This window comes from Rhododendron vialii, chromosome 11a (assembly GCF_030253575.1).
Source record: "Rhododendron vialii isolate Sample 1 chromosome 11a, ASM3025357v1".
NCBI classification, from domain to species: domain Eukaryota; kingdom Viridiplantae; phylum Streptophyta; class Magnoliopsida; order Ericales; family Ericaceae; genus Rhododendron; species Rhododendron vialii.
In genome coordinates, this window is record NC_080567.1 from 20,402,907 (window position 1) to 20,416,160 (window position 13,254).

Here is a 13,254-nt window from a genome sequence, read left to right on the forward strand (position 1 = left end):
AATTGAAAATACGGGAGAAGGAAATTTGGGGTGACCATTTTTTTTCTTTTTCCTTTTTTCGCAGTTTCTACAAGTAGTTAAAGAACAGAAATGATATTGGTACCGAAATCGTAGGGACGGCAGCCCCAGGCCATCTCCGGCCACCAGACGGCCAATTCAAGCCGTCCAAAAATTCTAAAAAAAAAAACGAGGGGGCTCACGCGGGAATCAACGGCATCCGAGGTGTGTAAGATGTTTGATCCGAGCACCCGGCCAGCTACACTACACCTCTAAAAATTGAGGGACACAATTGAAAAAATTGGACCAAAAATGGCATCCCCCAATCCCGTTCTTATTATTTATTTAGGAGATAGGAGATTTAGGAGGATGGATAAAAAATTAAAAACTTTCTTTCTAGTTTGAATTGATTGGTCATACATATCCAATAATGTTGCTCGGGTTAAAATAGTGTTAGTCAGCCTCAAAACTGAGATTGAAATCATAAAGGGGTGTTTTCTTTATAAGATAGTATTTATATAATAAGGGAGAACGATTTTTAAATTTTATGTGCTACATAAATTCAACAGCTCTTATCCCTCCAACCCAATCTAACGGCCAGAAAGATGAGAATCCCTCATTAAATAATAAACCCTCCTCTAAAAAACAGAAACTACCGGTATTATTTTAGGACCCTCAATCTCACATTTCCAATAAAGTTTTGAGGTAAACGTGAGATTGCTACAGTATTTGTATGACTGTGAATTCTTAGGGGGGTTTTTACCTTTTTTTTTTTTTTTTTACCTTAGTTTCCAGGCATTCAGAACACTAGGAATTTTATATTGCATTCAAAGTTTTGAACTCTAGGAATTTTAGATTCAATACTCTTTAGACACGTGTGTATCATTTGAGTGGAGTCTTCGCTATCTTAAAACTTTTCCAATGGGGTTATGCCAATTGTGATCAATAATATGTAGAGTGATCAATATCCTGTGATCAATTGGGTTTATGAATAGTTGGTAGGGTGATCAATACCGTGTGATCAATTGGGTTTTTTTTTTGACCCTGCGTAGTTGCTACTTTTGCCCAATCTAGCAAAAATAAAAAATTGTAAGAATTGTTTTGCTATCTGTTTGTAAGAATTGGAATGCTATTTATTTACCTTATTTTTTAGGTTGTTACGAAGTAAGCAAAAGTGAGAGAAATGCTGGCCGAAAGGGAATTTTGTTCGTGTGATACAGGAAAATTATAAAAGAAATTTAGTTGAACAACTTTAGTATTCTATGTTGTCTGTTTCGTTCATATGATTAATTCAGTTACACACTTGCAAAACTATATGTCTGATTTCATTGGTTTTAAGCTCATTTACTGTAGTTGTGATGAGGAATGTGGAAAAGGATTTGGTCATGGTCAATAGTAACAATTTCATTGGTTAAATTGGTCTTGACATATACTATCGTGCCTTTAAATACAGACAATTAAAGGTTGCTAAAAAAATGAGTTTCGAGCCATGACGATTTCTTGAATGCCGATATTGAAGGCACGGGCAAACCCTAGTATTTACATAATAAGGGAAGGGTTTTTAAATCTTATCTCACTATAAATCCTAACCATTGATTTGCTTCCTAAATCCTCTCTCTCTCTATTTCTCAAACAATATTAATTACACAATTACTACTAATTAGATCTCACGTTGCACCGTGCCTTCAAGCACGGGCAAACCTAAGTCTATATTATAAAATAGAATAGTTTTTGTCTACTCATATAAACCCAACACCATCTACAACTGTCGAATCAAATTTTGAATAGTTTATATCCGTTAGTTCGAGAGTATACTTTGTAATATAAACCTCCTAATCTTATGACTAGTAAATTCTTTCAATTGATTGCTTTTAAGTTTTTTTCTTAAAAAAGCTTGATTATCTTTTTGAGTTTAAATCAAATCAATTATTGATTTCCCTCTAAAGTTGATTTATGTACATTCAATTCAATATTTTTTAGCTACATGTGGAAATCAACCTAAAAGGAAAAAATTTAAAAGCAAATATTGAAATGAATATAAGGAAATCAACATTAGTGGGAAATTAATTATTGAGTTGATTTAAATTCAAAAAGAAAATCAAGTCTTTTAAGGAAAAAACTTAAAAGCAATCAATTGAAAGAATTTACTAGTCATAAGGTTAGGAGATTTATATTAGGAAGTATATTCTCGAATGGATAGATATAATCTCTTGAAAATTCGATCCGATGATTGTAGAGGAATACAAAAAAAATTGAGATAAAAAACTTTTTGTGTTCAAAATGCGTTGTTTCGTGCCTTTAAACACGGACAATCCCTAGTCTATATAATGACCAAGCTCAGTTTTTAAATCTTATATACATACATAAATCTAATGGCCTAGAGTGGTCCATTGAATCAAACAACCGAGATTCTAGGCTTGGCTATTCTTAGGAAGACCCAAATCATTCTCTTTATCATGTTTATTCCAAATTTGATTCCAAAACACATACACTCTGTAATACCCCGTATATATAAAAAAAAAAAAATGATTCTTTTCAAGTATTATTGTTTATGTCGTACAATTAAATTAACTTTTACTATATGTTCATATACTTTCTAGATGTATAGTAGTACACGTGCATGTGTGCATGTGTTGAGGATGTGTCAACTGTCAAGTTTAGGCAGGGATGAGTCATGAGTTGGCACCCCTAGTCTTTGGCTTCATATAGATTAGAATGGTTACTGAAAGAAAATAAACTAAAGGGCTGGAGAAAGAGTCGTGAGGCAGTGGGTACTCTATCTTTTTGAGTTTCATGGTGGAATTATATCTAATGGCAAGACAATTCGAGGGTGAGTTTGAGATACATATTTCTTGTACAATATTAATGTTGAGTTTTTGTTGGTTGTGTTATGTGCGGTGACTGTATGTCGTGGAACTGTTTGGTATGTGGCGGGGTGACTAGGCTAATAAGCTATGCCAAAAGACATGTTGGCCAATGGGCTGTGGTGAGGCTAGTGAGGTGGTACGTCACCCGTCATATACCGAGGAGGACTGGATATGTGGTTCCTTTTATATGGAACGTGTTATATTTGTGGTTGGTGTTATACGTGGTGATTGACGTTGTGCAGTTTATTTGATATTGATATTGTACACGTTATTATGTCTCACACACTCTTGGGGTCCTTTGGACTCCAGCTTGCAGGTTGGTTAGCGGGCTCGTCCGAGTTGCTGCGAGAGTGGGTGTTGTTTATTTATTTTAGAGATAGTTATAAATTGTAAAAAAAATTTTGGAATAAAAGATAGATTATGGTCTTTTTAATATTGTGGTGCTTGAGGATTCGGGTCGTTACAGTTGGTATCAGAGCTTAGGTGATAGATCTTATATGGGATCTTCGGGTGATCAAAGCGCGTAGCAAATGCGTTGTTAAAATCTGGACTGGTTTAGCTCCTATAGCCGTAAAAACAAACTTGAGAAGAGTATCTTTTGTTTTAATTAGTCGTATTCGGAAAATTTGTCACAAATACGTTTCGGAACCATCAGTGGACCAATTTCCGGTAAGTTACTTCTTGTGGTGAACTTTTATTAGTTGGAGTGTGGAAAAAGGGAAAAAAAAAAACAATGGAAAAGATGGTACACATGTGTACGTAGGTATGAAATTTTGATACTGTGGAGTTCAAGTATATATTCTAGGAATTTACTCAAAAAGGTGCCGAATAAAAGTTATATTGTAGATGTTCAGTAAAACAAATTCTATGATTGTGCTAATACAATCAGTGCTCTTTAAGATAGTGACGTTAGAATTGGAAGCTAAACAGGATTTCTCTTCCAGAATTGTTGATAGAAGATAAAGAGGTAGCTTAGGCTTCAAATTTTAGTGGTGTTAATTAGTGGGAGAATCAACGTATTTACCCCTTGTGAATGGGTGTAGGTTATGATGCCTTGTCTTGTGTTAATTTCTAAGTGACTTCATTGTTGCAGCTTTCTGGTTAATGGGGCATTGAAATTTTGGAGTTTTTTTTTTTTTTTTCATTATTTTGTAACCTGGTTAATTGTCATCAGTGAAGCTAAATATGTGGACATACCATAAATGGGAATACAACCATGTAAGAGAATGATTTGGTTGTGTGTATTTGAGTGGGTGATCAGAGTGCGCAACGGAAGCGTGGAATTAAATTACATATTTTTTTGTTGTCAAATTTCGGGGACGAAATTTCCAAAGGAGGGGATATTGTAATACCCCGTATATATAAAAAAAAAAATGATTCTTTTCAAGTATTATTGTTTATGTCGTACAATTAAATTAACTTTTACTATATGTTCATATACTTTCTAGATGTATAGTAGTACACGTGCATGTGTGCATGTGTTGAGGATGTGTCAACTGTCAAGTTTAGGCAGGGATGAGTCATGAGTTGGCACCCCTAGTCTTTGGCTTCATATAGATTAGAATGGTTACTGAAAGAAAATAAACTAAAGGGCTGGAGAAAGAGTCGTGAGGCAGTGGGTACTCTATCTTTTTGAGTTTCATGGTGGAATTATATCTAATGGCAAGACAATTCGAGGGTGAGTTTGAGATACATATTTCTTGTACAATATTAATGTTGAGTTTTTGTTGGTTGTGTTATGTGCGGTGACTGTATGTCGTGGAACTGTTTGGTATGTGGCGGGGTGACTAGGCTAATAAGCTATGCCAAAAGACATGTTGGCCAATGGGCTGTGGTGAGGCTAGTGAGGTGGTACGTCACCCGTCATATACCGAGGAGGACTGGATATGTGGTTCCTTTTATATGGAACGTGTTATATTTGTGGTTGGTGTTATACGTGGTGATTGACGTTGTGCAGTTTATTTGATATTGATATTGTACACGTTATTATGTCTCACACACTCTTGGGGTCCTTTGGACTCCAGCTTGCAGGTTGGTTAGCGGGCTCGTCCGAGTTGCTGCGAGAGTGGGTGTTGTTTATTTATTTTAGAGATAGTTATAAATTGTAAAAAAAATTTTGGAATAAAAGATAGATTATGGTCTTTTTAATATTGTGGTGCTTGAGGATTCGGGTCGTTACACACACTCTCTCTCTAAACAATGAATACCAAAACAAATGTCATAGATAATATAGACGAGACGTATATCCAATTTCAAGTGGTTCAAAATTCAAATTGGTTGGCAGGAGAACTTCTCATGGTATAATATCACTTAATGACAAGTTGGTTCAAACTGTCATTGTAACAAGCCCAATGTTTTACTGTACTTTTCAAGCCATGAGTGGTAACTTTATATGTTGGATTTGGCTTCTCTAATATCTCGGTTTAGACTTCATAGAGTAGTTTGTGCAATTTTGATCGTCTAAAAGTGTCTTAATAATGATTAAAAACATTGCTTTTATTGGTTCAAATTTGTTAAAAGACTTGGACTGGTAAGAGCAAATATATTTAAACAAATGTGGACCACTAATTGTTGAGACTGGAGGCCGAGATGCAATTGCTTTCTGTAATCCATATTTGAAATATAAAGAAGTTATTTTTTTTTGTTTTTATGTTTGTTATTATAATAATGTTATTAATACAACATTTTTCACAAAAATATACACAATATGGACACGTAACATAGTTTTTCCATGGAATAAGATGCTGTTTTACAATAAGTAATGAGATAGTGTCAAATATAGATATGTTGTGCTGATTGTTGTTTAAAATATTGTGTTATTAGAATTTTCCTAATTATTGTACTCCAACAAATAAGTGACTTACAAGAATGTAAAGTGGTTTACTGGTTAATAAAAAGTGTTACAATGACAATTGGGATCGACCTCATGATCGATCTAAGGGTTTGTTGCATACTTTTGCGTCATGATTGTAAACTTTTGTATACTGACCGCAAACTTTTACCCTATAGCTCCGAGCTTTTGCGTCATGGCCGCAAACTTTTGCACACTTAGCTTAAGGGTGTGTTTGAATAAAAGTTTTCCACATTATTATTGTATCACTTTATTTTGGTCATTTTTCTTGTAAATTTTTTGTTAAAAATTTTAAGAATTCATTACTCGTGTTGACAATTGGAATCTAAATTTTATAAAGTTACATAAAAAACTTTAAAAACTTAAAAAAAAAAATGTTGAAAAAAGATAATTTGTCATTGTTTTTACTGATTTTAGGTCCAACCAATGTTGTCAATTCCGTTCCATACCAGACACAAAATGGTACATATAAGTACATATTCTATGCCACCCTAAATACCAGTTTGTATCGGTTGATACCCGACGTACCAGCCTATATTGGACGATACCAAGTGTATCAACCTATACCGGGCAATACTGGACGTACCAGTCTGTACCAGACATACTGGGCTTGTAATAGATAATAGACAATAGATATGTAGTAATGGAAGTAAAAGCTAAATTCTTTAATTTGAAGTCATGGTTGGAGATTATCTTAGGGAGTTTATAAATACAACTGCGAATTTACTGCATGTAACTTGTTTTTAAGTAAATAATATTCGGACAAAAATGCCCTTATAAAAATGGACAAAAATACCCCTACTTTTATTACATACAACCACAAACATACAACCACGTCAAAAAAACATGCACCCCGTAAGTCCATAACCCACCCACGTTTCCCTCCATTTTTTTCCATCTCCTTCCAGGGGAAACCATCTGGTTCTCTGGTTCCATTCCAAACCACCATTGTTGAGCTCCCACCATTGTTGAGCTCCCATCATAAACCCAGTCGACATCTGCCTGCGAACTCTCGCTTCACACCTTCTATCTCTCAATGGAAACCTCCATTGCTTCCTCTCCCTCCATTGGCAAAGAAGAAGTCTTGAACCCAACATATGAGAGCAATGTGCATTTTGATTGGGGATTGGAAGATTGTGCAATGGAAATGGAAGTTGACAAGGAAGAGGGAGCCATGGATGTTGCAGTTTCAGAGCCAAAATCACAGCACGAGGTAACTCATCACTCATAAGCCTGGTTTTGTCCCGACATTATCATATTCTAAAAATTGAAATTACGCCACAATTTCAAACTCTAGAGTTTGAAAATTGGAAGCAATATCATATTCTAAAACTCGAAATTATGCCAAAATTTCAAACTCTAGAGTTCGAAACTTGTCGACAATTATCACTCCTCCATTTTAAATCTGGTTCTGCCACGACATTGTCAGATTATAAAACTTGAAATTAGGCTAACATTTCAAACTCTAGAGTTTGAAAATTGCAGATATATCATATTCTAAAACTCGAAATGTTGCCAAAATTTCAAACTCTAGAGTTTGAATTTGTAGACAATGATCACTCTCCCATTTTTAAGCTGGTTTTGTCCCGATGTGTTCAAATTCTAAAATTCAAAATTATGCTAAATTTGTAAACTCTAAAGTTTGAAACTTATATCATATTCTAAATCTTGAACTTATCACAAAATTTCAAACACTAGAGTTCGAGACTTGCTGATAATATCATATTCTAAAACTTGAAATGTTGCCGAACTTTTAAACTTTAGAGTTCGAATATTGTGCAGAGTGTGTTTAATTGATTTTTCTTTTGGTGTTCTAGGGTGACACTTCAACATTTGGTAGTCATGTAGGACCCGCAACAAATCCTACTCCCACTCCTACAATATATGATTATACGGAGCATTTCACAACGGACAAGGTGAGTGTTTCAAACCATGGAGTTTTTTTCATGTTCAACCTTATGGTGCAGGTTATGATTTTTTTTTTTTTTACTTTTGTACAGGTATTTTTGTCCGAGAAAGAATTGGTAGAGTGGACAAGATCTACGGGTAAACGATACGGCTTTGTCATTATCATTAAGGCCTCGGAGAAGTTTATTAAGAATCGCAAACCGAGGATGAGGTTTTCATGCGAAAGGAGCGGGAAGTATAGGAAGTTTGTGAAGAAGTATTTGGGGGAGGTGGTGGCTGTGAAGAAAAGGGCGACGCGTTCCACGGGCACAAAGAAAATTGAATGCCCATTTCTATTGAAAGGTGTAAAGGGCAATGATGGTTGGACTGTCTCTGTCCATAATGGCACTCACAATCATCCCCCAGCGGTGTACTTGGAGGGGCATTCGTATCCTGGAAGGTTGTCGGCGGAGCAAACTGCCACGTTGGTGGATTTGTCAGTCGCTATGGTTAAACCCAAACAAATTCTAAGTCAGTTAAAGGGCAATGATCCTTCGAACGTCACGACAATCAGACATGTGTACAATGCACGACATAAGTACCGAGTGATAGAGAAAGCCGGGAGAACTCAAATGCAACATCTAATGGCTCGGCTACAACATTTTAGCTATGTGAATTGGGATCGTTCGAACAAGGATGGGAATGTCACAGACTTGTTTTGGGCTCCCCCTTGCGCTGGCGAGATGTTACGTGCTTTCCCTCGAGTGTTAATGATGGATTGCACGTACAAGACAAATAGGTACAGGTTTCCATTGCTGCAAATTGTTGGCGTAACATGTACGGAATTGACTTTTAACGTAGCATTTGCTTTCATTGAGTGTGAAAAGGAGGAAAACTACACTTGGGTGTTAGAGAAGTTAAAGGGAATGATGGATGCTGATGCGCTTCCGGTTGTTATCGTTACGGATAGGGAGTTGGCGCTTATGAATGCCATCAGCAGTGTTTTCCCTCATGCTACCAATCTCCTATGTAGGTTTCATATCTCAAAGAACGTCTTAGCTAAGTGTAGGAAGATGTTTGATGACAAGACGTGGGAGGAGTTTAGTTGTAGCTGGGGCCTAGTTGTCCTTTCAGCGAGTGTTACACAGTATGAGGAGCGCCTTCGTGCTTTGAAGCGTGATTTTCAAATGTTTCCTGCAGCACTTGATTATGTGGAGAAAAATTGGTTAATACCTTATAAGGAGAGGTTTGTTGGAGCTTGGACGGATAAAGTCATTCATTTTGGTAACCTAACAAGTAATAGGTAAATGTTTTATTCGCAATTTAAGCACTTTCTTTTTGCATTTCAAGTAAAATCCATATATGTTATTTGATATGGCTAACGTCTAGATATATTTATTTTTTCGTAGGGCGGAGAGTGCACATGCTGCGCTAAAACATCAGCTAGAGCACTCCCAATGTAACTTTGACAATATATGGGAGAAAATGCACCGACTTATTTTGTTACAAGAAACTGAAGTCAAAGCTTTTTTGGAGAAGAGTCTTACTTCTATCCCACATGAATTTAGGAGTCCTCTATTTGAGATATTGAGGGGAGTTGTTTCGAAGAATGGCATGACACATGTTCTGGCCGCGTCCCGTCAAGTGGAATGGATTGTGGAATCGAACCATGCGTGCGAGTGTGCTTTGAGGTACACCCATGGTTTACCTTGGGCTCATGAGATTGCTCCTTACAAGACGAAAAATATCCCCCTACCGCTTGAGTTAATACACGACCATTGGAAGAGGCTGTCTTTGGTTCCAGCCCAGAATGATGCTTCGTTGGGGGAGACAATGAAGGCTAAGTTTCAGATTTTCTACGATAGATTTGTTAGTGAAAAGCCTGATGTCCAGCGCCATATGTTCAAAAAGTTCGATGAGGCTATCAATCCGGATTACACTACCCTTGTTGAACCCCAAGAGAAGGCAAAGCCACGCGGTCGCATGTCAACAAAAGAAAAAAATGCAGCTAAAGTGAAAAATGCAACTAAAGTAAAAAATTCGACAAGTAGGAATCCTTCGGAGTTTGAGCATGTTTTGGCCTCCCTTCAACCCTCCCTTGAAACCCCCAAGGCAGTCAAAGAGAAACCACGGCGCAATCCGAAAGCCAAAGAAAAAGTTACAGCACAAGTTTCAACATGCCACTTCATTGATCAATTTCCGAAACCAATAAGACCTTACATTGAATCGGTTAAGGATGTTGAATCTGATGGGAATTGTGGGTTCCGGGCAATATCGGCCTTCATCAATGAAGATTGCAATGAGCATGAGTGGAAACAGGTAAGAATTGATTTACTAAGAGAGTTGGATGCAAATTTTGACCTGTACGAAAGAGTGGCATTGAGGAGCGGGAGGGCTTGGGAATTACATTGCATTTTAAATTGGCATGAAAGTCCTGCACCACAGGCTAAGTGGATGACAATGCCGGACATGGGTCACCTCATAGCCTCTACTTATAACTGTGTCCTCATCCACTTATCAAAACTACAATGCCTTATGTTCCTTCCCCTTCGATCTAAACCCTTACCCTCCATGAAGCGAAAGGTTATTGCTATTGGATTCGTTGATGGGGGACATTTTGTACAGGTACTCAAGTTATTAGTTTATTATTTACACATTTCTATATAACGAATGTTGCTCTTGAAATCCAAGTTAATGTAATTGTTATACATACCCTCTCATTTGTACATCATGAACCTCTTAAAGTCTAATTAAAATTAATTTTTTTAAAACCTACTATGGCAGGTGTTCCTTAAAAAGGGTTCCCCCATACCGCCAATAGCTTGCAATTGGACAATCTATCGCGACTCTATAGCAAAAAATTAGGATGTACCATATGTCAAGGCCATTCAAAAGTTCAAGGAGATCATTGGCAATGACGTTGCAACAAAGGAGGTCATCGATGTGGATTAGGCATTTTTATTTGTCAAATGTATCTTGGACTTTGAGTTGCTATTTTGTTTTAGAATGGTGATTGGACTTTGGATCCTAATATTTGACAAATTGTAGTTGTACATATTTTGGTACTTATGGATGAATGTTGGCAGTCTGATACTTATGGATGAATGTTGGTAGTCTGATACTTATGAATGATTGTTGGCAGTCGGACAAAGAACTTTCAGATTGTAGAGTTTGAAAAAATCACTTACAATCATACTCTAGTACATGAAATTTGGAAATATTTCAATCTCATGAGATTGAAATTAGTGCAAAATTTCATATTCGTATATAGTTATGGATCCGTCAAAGGAAAGTTGGAGATATTCAAAATAGACTAGATTGGTAAAATTTATATATTTCAGATTATATAGTTCAATTTCTGGAATTTGAAATGTTGGTATTAATTCATACTCTACAGTACGAAATTTACTCATATTTGCATATTATAATGTATGAAATTTATGTAATATTTCGAGTTATAGAAATTGAAATTGTGTCGGTAAAGACTGGGTGGGGTTCAATTTGTAGAATCTGAAACTTTGTCACAACTTCATACTCTAGAGTTTGAAATTTCAAGGATTATCACATTCTAATATATGAAGTTGACCATACGCAAAATCTGAAACTTTGTCACAACCTCATCCTCTTCTGCCTGTGCATCCGGCCTGGCCTCCTCCTGGACCTCCTCCGCCTGTGCATTGTGCCTAGCCTCCTCCTCCGCCTCTATAGCATTCTCCTCCACCTGTTGCTCTGCCTCAGGCTTGTTCCCCTCCTCCCTGACCTCTCTGACAACCTTCTTCTGCCTCTGTCGTCGTCCTCTCCCTCCAACTTCTCCAACTTCTGAAGTTAAAGTTTGGTCAGCCTTCCTCTTTCTTGCTGAAATAGTAGGACGAGTCCTCTTCATTTCCCTGTATTCACCAATTCAGAGCAATCAACCTTTAGCACATGGATTCCTCTACATTTTCTGTTAAAAAAATCGATTTTAAACATCTAAAATGATAGAACATCTCACATAGTATAAGCAAATAAGACCCATTCTTGAAAAAATATTATAAGAAAGAAACATAGAAAAACCAGTACTCAAGTGGAAAAGACCTTTATTTATTGCCCAAAAAAATAATTTGCGCATATAAGTGTTATACCATGAAAAGGAAAAAATAAATAATATGAAACTCACAAGCAATATTATTGCCTTCATACCATTAGACTTTGTATCTTACTGCTCTATTGTTTACTTTCATTATTCTTTGAATTTCCGAATGTGGATATCGTCTGTGAATCTATCTTACGCACAATGCATTTGTAGATTGCATGACGTTGGTGGATTCGTTTGCCTTCTTTGTGTTTTCCCAACCTAGGATGTGTTCTAGGCTTAGACTGAAACCCATGAAAAGTTGGACAGTCACGTAATTTGTTTCCATAGTGTTTTATCTATCCACTTCGTAGCTGTAATTCTTTCCATCTAATCCATCTTAGGAACTGAATGATGTGGATGACTAGATTGCAACATGTTTATTTTTTTGCTCTCCATCATAATTCCCGTGCATGACTCACAAGCAACAATTACCAAAATGGTTATTCATTCTATCACTCTCTCAAGCACCATAGTAACTAGGCTCTTCAACATGCTAACAAAAATTTGAAAAAAGAAAAGACAATAATTGCCTAAGTTAACAGCATTCCATAAGATTTAGGTATTGCTCAAATAGCAACAAAGTTGTCAAATAAGTACTTCCAAGACCAAACACAAATGAGTCAAACGACCCAACGTAAGAAATGTAAACTTCCACAATGTGTCTTAGTGTGAGAGAACCTTTATATTCCAGATTTGCTCCATGTACAACTTTTAGAGATTGAATGTTTGAACTGGAGAGCAATGGACTAAAGATTAACATGAGAATTGGGTTTTTTCCCGCCTAAAGGTTTTCACATATAACTACGGATGATTATACAACTAAAGTACCGATCATCATTACTACATTTTTAATCGCAGCAAGATTATCCATTAATGAGAAACTAACTCCTAAAGTTCGGAACAATGAGCTGCTGAATTACAATTGCTATAGAACCAACGCCTATTCAATAGAGTTATTAAGAAAAACAAACAAAGGTAGTGATTTTCAATCCCTTATTTGATAAATGCGCTCCGTCCTTTAGCGAAACTCTTTGATAGAAATTAATTGGATCAACTAGTCCTCTTTTCTACATTGGTTTTTCTCTTAGGAATTTCATCGAACACATGGTGTTCAAAGTTATTTACGGTTGATTAGAAACACATAAAACGAACATAGAGGAACCACTATAATTTTCAATCTGTTTCAGATTCAAACATCTCAAATAAATGTAAAAAATCAGATTCTTAAGTTCGAAATCTGTCTCAGAAATCAATTTCAAACATCTGAAATAAATTGAAAATTTCAAGTTTATATGTCTGAATATGGCACCAGATTTTCGGACTCTAATAATTGAACAGAAAACCTAAAATCAAGTTCTAATATCTGATTGTATCAGTTAGGGATTCAAAAATTACCTTTTCAAAGAGTTGGGTTGGACGACGGAAGTGATGCCACCGTGGTGATGCTTGCTGATGTGTGGCGGTGGTGGTTCGACAATGGAGACAGCAGAGGTAGGGAGGGAGAAGAACAGGGAGAAGGGGGAAGGGAAGTGGTGGTG

The 13,254-nt window shown here is 36.4% G+C and overlaps 1 protein-coding gene across 1 annotated transcript; it reads left to right on the forward strand.

Annotated features, from left to right (window-relative positions):
• The first annotated feature begins 4,617 nt into the window (after positions 1–4,617).
• Positions 4,618–9,814, forward strand: LOC131306974 (PKS-NRPS hybrid synthetase cheA-like). The gene is made up of 8 exons (XM_058333406.1): positions 4,618–4,715; positions 4,822–4,929; positions 5,149–5,246; positions 6,133–6,266; positions 6,707–6,928; positions 7,533–8,905; positions 9,012–9,633; positions 9,719–9,814. The coding sequence occupies exons 1-8, from the start codon at positions 4,618–4,620 to the stop codon at positions 9,812–9,814; spliced, it is 2,751 nt and encodes a 916-aa protein (XP_058189389.1).
• The last annotated feature ends 3,440 nt before the right edge of the window (positions 9,815–13,254 follow it).